Source organism: Euleptes europaea, chromosome 2, assembly GCF_029931775.1.
Source record: "Euleptes europaea isolate rEulEur1 chromosome 2, rEulEur1.hap1, whole genome shotgun sequence".
Classification (NCBI taxonomy): Eukaryota; Metazoa; Chordata; class Lepidosauria; order Squamata; family Sphaerodactylidae; genus Euleptes; species Euleptes europaea.
Window position 1 is genome coordinate 81,844,118 of NC_079313.1, and position 15,192 is coordinate 81,859,309.

A 15,192-nucleotide genomic window follows, 5' to 3' on the forward strand; every position below is an offset into this window, starting at 1 on the left:
CAATAGGTCCACATACACACAAGGGCAAGATTCTTGGTGCCGTGCTAAGTTTTGCTACAGTGCAACTGCTGAAGCTAAGCTAAACTGTTGCCTACCCAGACAATAACTTTCATATCAATTTTAATAGAAACACACAACAGGCTCATTTTTTTTTTAGTTCAGAATCATTACATTTCAGAAGTGTATCTGAAGAAGTGAGCTGTGGCTCACGAAAGCTCATACCCTACCAGAAAATATTTTTGTTAGTCTTTAAGGTGCTACTCGACTCTTGCCCTTTTCTACTACTTTAGACTTAGCAAAAGATGTCCAATGGGAATCAACCCTCAGACACAGTTTTCCATTCCTTTGCTAATTTATAGAGGAATACTGTTTAACAAATTTGCTTTAAAATCTCCCTTGAAGACCCGGCTGCGGAAAGTAGTTATAGGAAATTCTATTGAAGAACAGAAGAAGGTGAAGCATGAAATAAAGTTGAATGTGCTGTCAGCTCATTTCTGGAGAATGACAAAGCATGCTATAAATGAGAGATGATGATGATGATGATGATTAAAATTAAACATAGTTCCAAGTTACACTGACCCCTAAATCAAGAACTATAATGAGTTGCTGAGTTCAGGACAGTGTCTTAATCATAACTGGGTTTCCTCTTTTGCTTTTATTCTGAGTTTTGCACTGTTTACAGGTACAATCTTATCAGTAATTACTAGGCAATGTAAACACACAACACAGCACTGACCTTCTAATCAATGGCAAATACTAATAAAAGCTACAATTAAATTATAGCTAGGGTTGCCAACCTCCAGGTACTAGCTGGAGGTCTCCCGCTTTTACAACTGCTCTCAGCCAATAGAGATCAGTTCCCCTGGAGAAAATGGCTGCTTGGCAATTGGACTCTGTGGCACTGAAGGCCCTGCCCTCCCCAAACCCTGCCCTCCCCAGACTCTGCCCCAAAAACCTCCCACCAATGGCAAAGAGGGACTTGGCAACCCTATGTATAGCTCTTGTGCAAAAGTGTAAACACACAGGAAGGTGCATGCCAAAGCTACTGTGTTTTACGACAATCTCAAGCTGAGTGAAGAGTATATTGCGCTGGGTAATGGACCCAATTATTCTTTCTGTAATTGACTTCCCTGCATACCAGGCACTCTTACTACCCTGATTAACACAACTGTCAATTCCCCACTGGCAAGACTATCTTTCGCGAATTGCTACTGACCTTTTCTGCAGATTTAGGCATAGGCGTAGTAGCAGCACTTAAAAACACAGCAGATAATCCATCTCCAGGGCTTCTCCATACAGGCCTTTACCAGGCCTTGTGGTTCATTTCCTCCCATCAATCACCCCTTAAGCACATTTCTCTTCCATCTGTGAGGAAGAGGGAGACCTCCCAAGGGAGTCTCCCCCCCTCCCGTCTCTTCAGTAATGCTGACACAGAACAAGAACCATCTAATTTAGAACAAATCTGAGCTCCAGGATTTCAAACAGAGACCAATTCTTTCAAGTCTCCAGCTGGGTTAAGGAAGAAAGAATATTTTGCACTGCAGTATTTCAGGATGGGACAGTTTATATGGTGCATGGCACTATAATCAGTTGATGTGTACTCTTCTTATCTTGAACATAAGAGCCCTGTAAAATCAGACCAAGGGTACATTTAGTACAGCATCCTGTTTCCAACTGCGACCAGCAAGGCAACTCTGGAAAAACGACCAGCAAGGAAAGAAAACCATAGCCTTCAGTATTTGTCTCTAGCATCTGCTATTCAGGTAATAGGTGTTGAGGGAGCATTTTCACAAAACCATGATACCACCCCATAATATTAACAACCCAAATGCCCTCACATTCCGCACAAGAAACAATAACAACCCCTGGAGACTTGGAAGAGTGACAGGCAGAATTTCTCAGAGGAAGGGGGGAGTGGTGAGGTCTGTGGGAGAGTACTTCCTATATTTTGGGCACAAAGGACATTTCGTTGGCACCTAACACTGATTTCCTCTAACACCTCCTCGTTCCTCCCTCTCATGAACAGGCACCCACAGCTGTTAAGTTGAACCAAGGTCTGTGACGCTTGTACCTGTCGTAGTCTCCGTTGCAGAGGGCCCGCACGGGAATGGAGAAGGACTGCCAGACGGGGTTCAGAGTGTTCTTCACCACTTCGGTTTTGTGGCAGATAGTAAACCTGGCAGGATACAAAAGGGCAATTATGTTATGAATTAATCCCAGAGACTGCTCTAGGTGAGACACTTGAAGAACACAGAACAACAGCCTCATTAAAACTCCCATTAAAACACTTAGATTCTGCCAGCATCCATGAACAAGGGAATACTCGCGCAGGGCTGGATCAAAACCAAAATGGATTACTTTAATAGTTGTACAGGCTGGCACTGCTGGTCTCCAAGGCCTTACAGCAGTAATAAGCCAGACCTTTACCTACTGTTAGCAAAACATAAAATGAACATTAAAGTGCGCTTTTCGTAAGCGAGATTCTGCACTAGTAGCACAATGTCCTGGTTGAGGGTGAGTGATGGGGAGGTGTTAGAGCAGGGGCTCTCAACAAGGGGGAAATTCCTTCCCGGGGGGAATTTTAGGGTTCCGGGGGGGGGGATTTGGACCACTATTCAGCAAAGTGTGATGTCCTGTAGATTATGTGCAATCTGTAAAATTGTAGGTTTTTTTTTTTTTTTTAGTTAGACTATCTTGGGAAGGGGGGAATAATATTCTGAACAATGGTGAAAGGGGGGAATGAAGCAAAAAAGGTTGAGACCCACTGTGTTAGAGGACATCCTGTTTCTAATCCTATGTACTGGAAGGAGGGGATAGACAGTGCAGGGGTAAGAGCCGTATTCGTGCGCACTTCTTAGAAGCAACAGCCACCAGGGAGATGTGTGCACCACCGCCAGAAATTATTACTTTCCCCCCTTAAAATGTGGTGATGTACTGCTTTGAAGCAACAGACACCTTTCTTAGTATTTGTCCATTTTTTGTTGACAAAGAACTAAGAAATATTTCTGCTTATTTTACTTATTTATATCCCACCTTTCTCCCCTATGGGGACCCAAAGTGGCTAACATCGTTCTCCTCTCTTTTATTCTCACAACAACCCTGTGAGGTAGGTCAGGCTGAGAGTGTGTGACTGGCCCAAGGTCACCCAACGAGCTTCCATGGCTGAGTGGGGATTTGAACCTGAGTCTCCCAGATCCTAGTCCAACAGTTTAACCACTACTCCACACTGGCTCTCTTATGATAGTAGTGGACTGCTCAGTCTCCAAAAGAAATGAAAGAAGCACATATGTATACATGGGCAGAGGTGTTGCTTATAACCTATGACATCACAGGTATCTATTGGGTACTTGCACAACTGTGGGGTGTATTGTATTTCTATGGATATTGTATCTCTATGGATTGTATCTCTATGTATGTACTGTATCTCTATGGAGGCGCGGGGAGAACTTTCCCACCATTTAAAGCCCGGCTTCTCCATTGAGATACATTGCAAATATCACACTAAAGCATCTGAACACAGCCACTTTGCCAATGCATTTCAATGGAGGATAGGGGCGACCCCTTCCAGACCCCATAACTCCGGACTCCCTGACCTAATCTTTACCAAACGTGGGGGTTCTTGCAAGGAGAGTCCCTTCTAGGTACCCTGAAAATGTGGGACCTCTACCTACAAAAATGCCCCCCCCCCAAGAGCCACAGAAAGACGTTCCCGAAAAAGCCAGATTTTTATCCGGCTTTTTGAGGAATGGCCAATTTGGCTTTGCCAACCTCCTGGATTTTGTGGACTCGGTAAACCCAAACTCGAATTTTACCGAATTTGCACTTATTCGGTATTTTTCTGGTTCGGTTTTTACCGAATCAACAGCCCTACATGGGAGTTTTACCTGAGGTTCATTGCTCACTGCACCCACACTTTCCTGTTGGGAATCAATGCATCAGCAGTCTCCAAGCTCAAATCAAGTCCCCGCCCCTTTAAATGCTGCTTTGTAATTGGCTTACTTTGTAGAGCCTGCTTTGAGAGAAAATCCCCCCAAACCCAATTGCTGTATTAAAAAGCATTTTAAGAAAAACAAAAAACAAAAAACGGAGCAATCTGAAAAAAAAGGGGGGGGGAGAAATCCAAGCCTCAGTTTTAAAAAGCCTTTCTTCTCAGAAAGAGCTCCGAGGAAGCAGGAAGTATTTGAATCCCCGCTTGAAGGCTGTTTGTAGATCTACAAAGGCCACATAAAGGTACCCTTTTGTAACAATCGTATATTTCTTAGCCAATAGATTACCATCTCCACTTCCTGTCCCAGTGAAGATATGCACGCAACCCTTTTGGGGTAGAGGGGGGAAACAGAATCCTGTGCCTCCCAGAAAAACTGATTACATCCCTTTAGAGATGTCAGTTTTGAACTTTGAACATTAAGGCAGATGTTCTTCATTCCAAAGAAAGTTTGGCTTTGATTCAGTTCACCTCCAATTTTCAATTGCAATAAATGCAATAAATAAATAAATAGTCATATATATTGTCGAAGGCTTTCACGGTCAGAGTTCATTGGTTCTTGTAGGTTATCCGGGCTGTGTAACCGTGGTCTTGGAATTTTCTTTCCTGACGTTTCGCCAGCAACTGTGGCAGGCATCTTCAGAGTAGTAACACTGAAGGACAGTGTCTCTCAGTGTCAAGGGTGTAGGAAGAGTAATATATAGTCAGAAAGGGGTTGGGTTTGAGCTGAGTATTGTCCTGCAGAAGTATTGTCCTGTAAGTATCAAGATAATGTGCTAATGAGGGTATGGTATGTTAATATGGAACCATTGTATCCTGAAGTGATCTGTTAATGTGTGTAATCCAAAACTAATCTGTATGGCTATTGTTGAATGTTGTCTTTGTCTGGAGGTTTTTCAGGGCAGGAAGCCAAGCCTTATTCATTCTTAAACTCTCCTCTTTTCTGTTAAAGTTGTGCTGATGTTTATGAATTTCAATGGCTTCTCTGTGCAATCTGACAAAATAGTTGGTAGAATTGTCCAGTCTTTCAGTGTCTTGGAATAAGACCCTGTGTCCTGTTTGTGTCAGTCCATGTTCAGCCACTGCTGATTTCTCAGGTTGGCCAAGTCTGCAGTATCTTTCATGTTCTTTTATCCTTGTTTGTATGCTGCGTTTTGTGGTCCCGATGTAAACTTCTCCACAGCTGCAAGGTATACGATATACTCCTGCAGAGGTGAGGGGGTCTCTTTTGTCTTTTGCTGATCGTAGCATTTGTTGTATTTTCTTGGTGGGTTTAAACACTGTTTGTAGGTTATGTTTTTTCAAAAGTTTCTCCATCCTATCAGTGACTCCTTTAATAAATGGCAAGAATACCTTTCCTATGGGAGACTGTTTTTCTTGAGTTTTCTGATTTTTGTTTGGTTCAATGGCCCTTCTGATTTCATTCTTGGAGTAGCCGTTTGCTAGCAGTGCGTGATTTAGATGGTTAGTTTCTTCCTTGAGAAACTGTGGTTCACAGATCCGTCTTGCACGGTCCATTAATGTTTTGATTATTCCTCTTTTCTGTCGGGGGTGGTGGTTGGAGTTTTTGTGTAAGTAGCGATCTGTGTGAGTTGGTTTCCGGTAGACCTTGTGACCTAACTGAAGGTTTGATTTACGGATGACAAGGGTATCAAGAAATGGGAGTTTACCCTCAATTTCCTTTTCCATGGTAAACTGAATGTTTGGATGGATATTATTAAGATGGTTTAGAAAGTCCATTAATTTTTCTTCACCATGGCTCCAAATGGTAAATGTATCATCTACGAACCTGAACCAGACTGTAGGTTTGTAAGGTGCTGATTCTAATGCTGTCTTTTCAAAATATTCCATGTAAAAGTTTGCTATTACTGGACTGAGTGGACTTCCCATAGCTACTCCATCAATCTGTTCATAAAATTCTTGATCCCATAGGAAATAACTTGTTGTCAAACAATGGTGAAATAAGGCTGTTATATCTTCTGGAAAAATCTGGTTAATCAATGAGATTGTGTCTTTAACTGGAACCTTGGTAAAGAGGGATACAACATCAAAACTGATTAATATATCCTTTGGATTGAGTCTTAATGGACTGATTTTGTTGATGAAGTGAGTTGAATCTTTGATGTAAGAAGTGGTTTTTCCAATGTGGTCCTGTAGGAGGGTGGTCAAATATCTAGCTAATTCATATGTTGGGGAACCAATGGCACTCACGATGGGTCGGAGTGGAACGGAATCCTTATGAATTTTAGGTAGTCCATATAATCGTGGTGGTTGTGCTTCAGTCTTGCATAGTTTTCTGTGTGTGTCGGGATGAAGAGTGGAATTCTTGATCAGAATGCTAGTTTTCCTGGTAATTTTGCAAGTTGGATCTCGTTTTAGTTTTTTGTATGTGGCAGGGTCCAGAAGTTCCTCAATCTTCTTTTTGTATTCTTCTGTTTTCATGATCACTGTGGCATTGCCTTTGTCAGCTGGTAGAATAATGATTTCTGGATCTGCATTGAGGGTCTTGATGGCGTTTCTCTCCTTGCGTGTTATATTGCTAGCAGGGGGCTTTGCTTTTCGTAGAATTCTTGCTGTCTCTCACAGCAAGAATTCTACGAAAAGCAAAGCCCCCTGCTAGCAATATAACACGCAAGGAGAGAAACGCCATCAAGACCCTCAATGCAGATCCAGAAATCATTATTCTACCAGCTGACAAAGGCAATGCCACAGTGATCATGAAAACAGAAGAATACAAAAAGAAGATTGAGGAACTTCTGGACCCTGCCACATACAAAAAACTAAAACGAGATCCAACTTGCAAAATTACCAGGAAAACTAGCATTCTGATCAAGAATTCCACTCTTCATCCCGACACACACAGAAAACTATGCAAGACTGAAGCACAACCACCACGATTATATGGACTACCTAAAATTCATAAGGATTCCGTTCCACTCCGACCCATCGTGAGTGCCATTGGTTCCCCAACATATGAATTAGCTAGATATTTGACCACCCTCCTACAGGACCACATTGGAAAAACTACTTCTTACATCAAAGATTCAACTCACTTCATCAACAAAATCAGTCCATTAAGACTCAATCCAAAGGATATATTAATCAGTTTTGATGTTGTATCCCTCTTTACCAAGGTTCCAGTTAAAGACACAATCTCATTGATTAACCAGATTTTTCCAGAAGATATAACAGCCTTATTTCACCATTGTTTGACAACAAGTTATTTCCTATGGGATCAAGAATTTTATGAACAGATTGATGGAGTAGCTATGGGAAGTCCACTCAGTCCAGTAATAGCAAACTTTTACATGGAATATTTTGAAAAGACAGCATTAGAATCAGCACCTTACAAACCTACAGTCTGGTTCAGGTTCGTAGATGATACATTTACCATTTGGAGCCATGGTGAAGAAAAATTAATGGACTTTCTAAACCATCTTAATAATATCCATCCAAACATTCAGTTTACCATGGAAAAGGAAATTGAGGGTAAACTCCCATTTCTTGATACCCTTGTCATCCGTAAATCAAACCTTCAGTTAGGTCACAAGGTCTACCGGAAACCAACTCACACAGATCGCTACTTACACAAAAACTCCAACCACCACCCCCGACAGAAAAGAGGAATAATCAAAACATTAATGGACCGTGCAAGACGGATCTGTGAACCACAGTTTCTCAAGGAAGAAACTAACCATCTAAATCACGCACTGCTAGCAAACGGCTACTCCAAGAATGAAATCAGAAGGGCCATTGAACCAAACAAAAATCAGAAAACTCAAGAAAAACAGTCTCCCATAGGAAAGGTATTCTTGCCATTTATTAAAGGAGTCACTGATAGGATGGAGAAACTTTTGAAAAAACATAACCTACAAACAGTGTTTAAACCCACCAAGAAAATACAACAAATGCTACGATCAGCAAAAGACAAAAGAGACCCCCTCACCTCTGCAGGAGTATATCGTATACCTTGCAGCTGTGGAGAAGTTTACATCGGGACCACAAAACGCAGCATACAAACAAGGATAAAAGAACATGAAAGATACTGCAGACTTGGCCAACCTGAGAAATCAGCAGTGGCTGAACATGGACTGACACAAACAGGACACAGGGTCTTATTCCAAGACACTGAAAGACTGGACAATTCTACCAACTATTTTGTCAGATTGCACAGAGAAGCCATTGAAATTCATAAACATCAGCACAACTTTAACAGAAAAGAGGAGAGTTTAAGAATGAATAAGGCTTGGCTTCCTGCCCTGAAAAACCTCCAGACAAAGACAACATTCAACAATAGCCATACAGATTAGTTTTGGATTACACACATTAACAGATCACTTCAGGATACAATGGTTCCATATTAACATACCATACCCTCATTAGCACATTATCTTGATACTTACAGGACAATACTTCTGCAGGACAATACTCAGCTCAAACCCAACCCCTTTCTGACTATATATTACTCTTCCTACACCCTTGACACTGAGAGACACTGTCCTTCAGTGTTACTACTCTGAAGATGCCTGCCACAGTTGCTGGCGAAACGTCAGGAAAGAAAATTCCAAGACCACGGTTACACAGCCCGGATAACCTACAAGAACCAAATAGTCATATAGATTGTCTCAGTCACCACTCTTACTACTAGCCTCTCTTTAAGTTCATTAAGAGCTACCATTATCCAACTTCCTGTCAATCACTTTAAACTTGAATTCACCAAAGACAAGGTAGGCACTTTTCAGTACTCTTCCCACTGTTGGTATGCACATGTGAAAAACAGAAAGGAAGTTTTAAAAGTGCTTCTATTAGGTTGGTGATTTGACTGACAACTGTGCAGGAAGACTGATTCATAATTGCATAGCAATTTCCCTGCATTTTACAATGCATGTGTGACTTCAGCCTAAACAAACAAACAAACAAAACACACAACATTTCATTTTTAATTTTCTTGGTGTACAGTCCAAGGTATATGCATAAGAATATTTTCTAAAATCAAAAAGCTGCTATATACAGTGTGCTAAATTCTCTTTTTTCACATGCCTAGAAGCAAGTTTAAAAGCCCAGCCAAAGTAGATTAGCTTGCCTGAGTTGAACAGAAGAAGTGATTTTGAGGGAATCACTTCAATTATTTTGCTCAAGTCCAAGCAGATCCACACACAAAAAACCCACATCAGGCCGGCTTTCAGTCATTGATTATTTAGGTTTGCTAAGGTTGCAAAAACGGGTAGGCTAAATGGATTAATTTCTCCCTGAACTGCACAGAACAGTCATAAAGATGAGAGTGTTCAAAACAACTTTCCCACCCAGTCTGAGTTTAATATTCTCTCCTCTACTCCTCCTTCCTCACACTTTACAATTTTTGACAGTATTCCCCTGGAGTGATGATCCTTCCATGCGTGTACAAAATGATCACATTTTTAAACTGCCTGGCAAAGAATGTCTGAGATGGAATCCACGTCATACCATGTATCTGATTCTGTGTGACCTTACAACAGAACATGTATTGTGATAATATTACTTCCTGAGTCCCTAATTCATTAATAATACTTAAATATGAGAGAGATGGTAATCATTAGATTAGCAACAACCTCTCGGATCCGATCCCAACAGATGTTCTTTTATGTCATTCAGTTGTACCCTTTGGGCATCCCAGCTCAAGATTGTTGTTACCTCATGGATGCAACTGAATAAGAAAAGATCTGTTTGGAGCCAGGAGATAGCCTCATGCTTTGACTATTTGGTGTTTTATTTATTTATTTAAAACTCTTTTTTTGCCGTTTCCCCCCACAAGGGTCTCAAAGCCACTTACAACATAACACTAACACCATACAACATATTGTAGAGTAGAATAACATTGTTCACCTCCAACTGCCTTCAAAAGCCCTCCTGATCAGCTTTGTGAAGTTCCCTGAAGGCCAGAAGGGAAGACCTTTTTCCAGGAAGATTGTTCCATAGAATTGGAACCATAGTGGTCAAGACTTAAGACCACACAATAGCAGTCCTAACAGATCCACAGGAGGGGACAGCAAGGAGGAACTGCTCAGAAGACTGGAGGGCAGTCCGTATGCCCTTATGATCAGGGTCAATTTTCTGCCTCAGGGACAAAAGCAGCTGTACTTACGTCCCATCCTCGTTGCTTCTGTAGAACACCATGAAAGGGTCAGATTTCCCGAAGAAGTCTTTCTTGTCCAACTTGTTGGCGCAAAACTGCATTGTGGCCACATCCTTGGAATTGGAATCAGAATATGTAAGTTCTATAAACAATGCTGCTATCTTAACATGAGCAACACTGGGGGGGAAAAACAGCTTCATGCATTTAGTTCCACGGATGCGATGCATACAGTGTCAGAATCCAGGGCGCAAACATCCAGGCTTACCGAAGAGGGTAAAAGGGGGGGGGATTAACGGTCATCGCTGAAGGAAAGGTGCACTGATAGATAAGGGAAAGATTTTGAAATAGAGAGCAGCAAGGTTGGAAAAAAATCCAAGCCAGCTGATCGCCTAGATATGTAACAATAGAATGTTACGCCTAAGAATTTAAGACCTTTTCTTATACCTTGCATAGTGAGGCATCTGACAAATTTGATTGTGACACCAAAGATTTCCCCCCATTTCTGGTAAGTACATTGCTGCTTTGATCTTCAGAGTATCAATGGGCTCCTTCGATGACCCAAAGGAAAAGTTGCTGTGGACTATGATAGGGATGATCAGTTCGTTTCTTGTTAGACTATTGATCCAATATTTCTTTGGGTTTTTTTTGAAATTAAACCAATCTAAATTATGTACCAGGTTTAGTTGCTTTATTGTTTGAAACATGCAGGTTTGGATTTTAAAAAAAAAAACCTAACTTGCATATTTGTTAATAAATGTCACATTGATTTTTGGCATCACAATCAAAGGATGGCACCCCAAGAGTCCAGTCCCAGATTCCAATATGCTGTGAATCTTTAGCAGCATTTTGTCTGCGAATCAGAAACAGTTAATTAGGAATTATACACCCCTGTGGTCCACATCATGGTTTACTTACTTCCTAGAGGTCCTTCCAGAGGACTAGCCTTCCCACAAATGAAACATTAGATTAGCACAAGAGTTAATCCATCTTACTTGAAAGCCGTGGAACTCCAAACCAGTTCAGTACAGTGCCATCCTAAGCAGAGTTGTATATGTGTGTGTGTGCCGTCAAGTCACAGCTGACTTATGGCGACCCCGTAGGGTTTTCAAGGCATGAGACATTCAGAGGTGGTTTGCCATTGCCTGCTTCCACATCATGACCCTGGTAGTCCTTGGATGTTGCCCACCCAAATTCAAACAGGGCCGATCCTATTTAGCTTCTGAGATCTGATGAGATCAGGGTAGCCTGGGGCTATCCATGTCAGTCTATGGGCTTGGATTGGTGTAACTCTGCTTAGTATTACACAGTGATTTGTGCATTTGTGGTGCTGAAGACATTCCTTCTCATCAATCTAGTGCAGGGTGGAAATGATAATTTTCTATAGACCTTCTGGTTAGTACTTGGATGGGTGACCACCAAGGAATACCAGGATTGTTATGCAGAGGAAGGCAATGGCAAACCACCTTTGTTAGTCTCTTGCCTTGAAATCCCTACTGGGTTGCTATAAGTCGGCTGTGACTTGATGGCACTTTACCCACACACACATAGACCTTCTCCTGTTCTCCTTCACCTCCACCAATATTATCTGTGTTGGCCCAGTCAGAGACACCCTCCATCACTCCATTATGCTTGAGTTCTTGTGTGGCTCACTAAGTGACACAGTAAAGGCCATGCCTAGTCCAACAGTTTGGATTAAGGTCCTTGGAGTGTGCCAGAGACAGAAACTCCAACATATTCCAACGTTAAGGAACTTACAATCTTGCCTGTTAAAACTCCAGATGCGTAATAAACGATATTATGACACCCACATTTCTTTAAGGATGGGGATAAAGCAGACAGCTAGTTTGAATGAACCCTGAGACAATGCTGAGCCAAATGTGTCAGTGTAAAGAACCAAGGATTGCTGTGTTGTTAGAGTATGAGATGAAAAATCAGCTGAGATCCTGGATGTTTGACAAGCAACAGGCGGCTCTAAGAGGAAATCAGAATAGATCAATGGCAAACCTCACAGGCTGTTTGTGATTTTAACTCACTGCACAATCCTCCTTCAGTTCCTTTGCTATGCTAGCAGCTAGTGTTGCTGCAGGCAGAAAGCAGCTGCCCCTCTTCACTAGGCAGTGAGTGACTCACCATATACATGTAAGCACTCAATTTTTCTAAGGATGCCACTGTAGCTGAATCAAAAGCAAAACAAGGGACTAAGGGTTGCATGTTACTGCCTTGTTGAGTGATCCTGGGCAGACCACCCTCCTCTTCTTGTTCCCATCAATCCATCTGGACAATACAGCTGGTTAACAATTACCCAGTGCTTTTTGAGAGCTTAAACTGAAAAGCACTAGACAAATGCAAATCAGACATGAGAATTGCTCTGCTCAAAGACAGCAAAAATCAAATGTGAAGAAGCAGGTTGGCACTTTTGAACACAAAGTGGGTACTTGTCCCCACTTAATGTGCACATTTTCAGTACAACTGGAGGGGATCTTGAATGCATCAATTTCTGTGATTGCGCTAACATCCCTAGTAACTGCAGCACCAAAGCATACAGAGTAGCAGAAAAAATCACCAGGGATGAATCCACATGTCACTGGATATTGTGTGTCATTGCACAATAGAAATCATATGGTATTGTGGAATCCAGTTGCAAATGACTGCTATGGTGCAACATCCAGTCATGTGTGGATGCAACCCAGGTATGATACATTCACCCTGATTAGAGTTGGGCAGGGAATAATGTTATGATTCCTCAAGGTCCAAAGAAGTACAAATGCCCAGAATGGGAATGTGGGAAACTCCTCTACATTTTCCTGAATATGGCCCTCTGGTTTTATTCATCCAGATAACAGAATCTTCCTCTTAGCGCTAGAAGATGCCTTCCTGGGATGGCCATGAGCAAACTTTTCTTGGGTTGCAGAGTGGGGATCAAGAGAGGGAAGAAAATGAAAAGGTAGAACATAAGATCAGCATTGCTGGATCAGACCCAATGCCCATCTAACCCAGTATCCTTTTTCACATAGTGGCCAACCTAGCCTACAAACAAGCACAGATTTCCCTGTTGTCTCCTCAGAGTGTTCTGATATTTGTTTATCGTGGCTAATACCAATGATGGACCTATGGGCTCCATGAATTTTTCTCATCTTCTTTTAGTGCCACCTAAACTAGTGGCCATCACTACATCCTGCAGCAGCAAATCCCTCAAGTTCCTCAATTCCTTTTGTCTGTCCTGTAGCAGGGGCTCAATGAAGACAAATAACATAGAAGATAAAGGGCTATTGAGCGAGAGGGGCCCTTGCTTGGCCACAGAGGTGGCTCACTTACTCTTGTGTGACTTTGATCCTGGATAACTCTGCTCCCAGAAGTCATTGACTTGGGGAGTGGCTCCCAGCTGAGCCTGAAGCAGCATACAAGAGCCTCACATGTCATGTCAGCCCTGGGCAGCACTATTCCATGCACGAAGTAAAAGGATACTCTAGAGCAGCAGTTCCCAAACTGTGCTCCACGGAGCACTTGGTGCTCTGTGAAACATCTCCTAGTGCTCCGTGAAGAGATTGGAAAGAAAAATAAATAAAATAAATGTGGCAAGATCTCAAAATTGTGAATTTTTGCGGTCATGAACTGTGTGCAGGTAAATACTGAGTAGAAATTATTATGCCCAAATGCTTAAGCTACCTTCCATCGGTTTAGTATGTAGGTGCTAGGTGAAAATTAGTGCTCTGTGATGAATTTCTCTCTTGAAAAGTGCTCCATGTCTCAAAAAGTTGGGAAACCACTGCCGTAGATGTTGCAGTGGCTGCAACTGTGCAAAGCCATGCCCAACAGCTCAGAATGGGTCTACTTTTGGAGCAGTGAGTGAGAACAGTGCTTCCAGGACAAAAGCGCTATGCAAATCACTTCTTCTGAAGGAGCGCCTCTTAGGAAGTGACTGCATTCCCACACCACTCCTGCCATTCTCTAGGAGCCAAGGGCCAATGATTGCCAGGAGTGCTCCATTATTGGCTATTGCTGGCTTAGAGCCTATCCGCCCACTGCCACCTATTCATCCAAGCCCCAGTTCATCCAACCCTCAGTTCATACATGCCAAGGACTGTGCAGTCTTTCATGGCTGGCTTCTCCTTATCAATGTAGAGAAGTCCCAGGGGATAAGGTCTTGTCAGAAACTGGCTCCTGCTGAGTCACGGTAGCAAGGCCAAGAATCAACGTGAGGCAATGTCGCATGGGCAAAACAATGCACTGGCAAAACTAAGACCAGTTTGCAAGACCCCAACAGTGAAGCAGTACAGCAGCCAGAATCCCAAAACTATGAAACCCTCATTATTCTTTCTGGAATGTGCATGCGTTGCTAAGATCTAATCAATATGGGCACTTGTGAGACCTGGGAGACCATAGAGGCAGGACCCTGCAGCATCATTTTCCTCCCCCTGGGTGGATGTCAACACATCAGTCAGCATACTGGCTCTTTTGTCATGGCAACAGTTCATGCCACGATGTTGCATGAATTCCCTGGGGTGGTTGACAAGTCAGTGAGCAACCATTCAAGGGAAAATGGCACTGTGTGGAAGCACAGGTAAAACCCCTGCCACCCATTCCCAAGCATCGCTCCCTGGCAGGAGGAAAGTTAAGTCAGCTTCCATCACAGGTGGCAGAACTGCTCATGCAGAGTTAATTGCTTCTGTCCCGGTTCTTTTAGTTCAAAATGGGTGTTAATTGTCTTTATAGCACAACAGATGGCAGGCTGCTTTGCATGCATTCAAGTACACCTCGTAAATCCTAAGTGGACATTAGTGTCAGAAGTGGCAGGCACTCACCTACACACAGACAGTGCCTCTCTTGCGTCGAAAGGATATATAAATGTAATGAGTGTGTATGTGCGGGCGTGCATTCATATAAGAGCAATTGAGGAAGAAACTGTATAATATTATGGTGTCTGTAGCTTGAGAACTTGATGTGTGGATGTACAAGCAGGCTTGCAAGTGCATGCCCGTGTAAGGAAGGACTGTGGTTTATGCATTTTTTTCCTAATTGTGGTGATCCAACATGTGTATGCGTATGATAGAAATAGAAGATTACTTCTGCCTGTGCAGGAGACAAATTGGTTTTT

At 42.4% G+C, this 15,192-nt stretch overlaps 1 protein-coding gene across 1 annotated transcript in view; it reads right to left on the reverse strand.

The window, feature by feature from the left end:
* LOC130494075 (copine-5) overlaps nt 1–15,192 on the reverse strand; it is a 178,718-nt gene that overhangs the window by 62,130 nt on the left and 101,396 nt on the right. Inside the window, exons 9-10 of the mRNA XM_056867722.1 lie at nt 10,107–10,210; nt 2,072–2,176 (exon numbers count right to left, since the gene is read on the reverse strand). Of these exons, the coding sequence (XP_056723700.1) occupies nt 2,072–2,176; nt 10,107–10,210 (209 nt within the window). The remainder of the gene's footprint in view (nt 1–2,071; nt 2,177–10,106; nt 10,211–15,192) is intronic.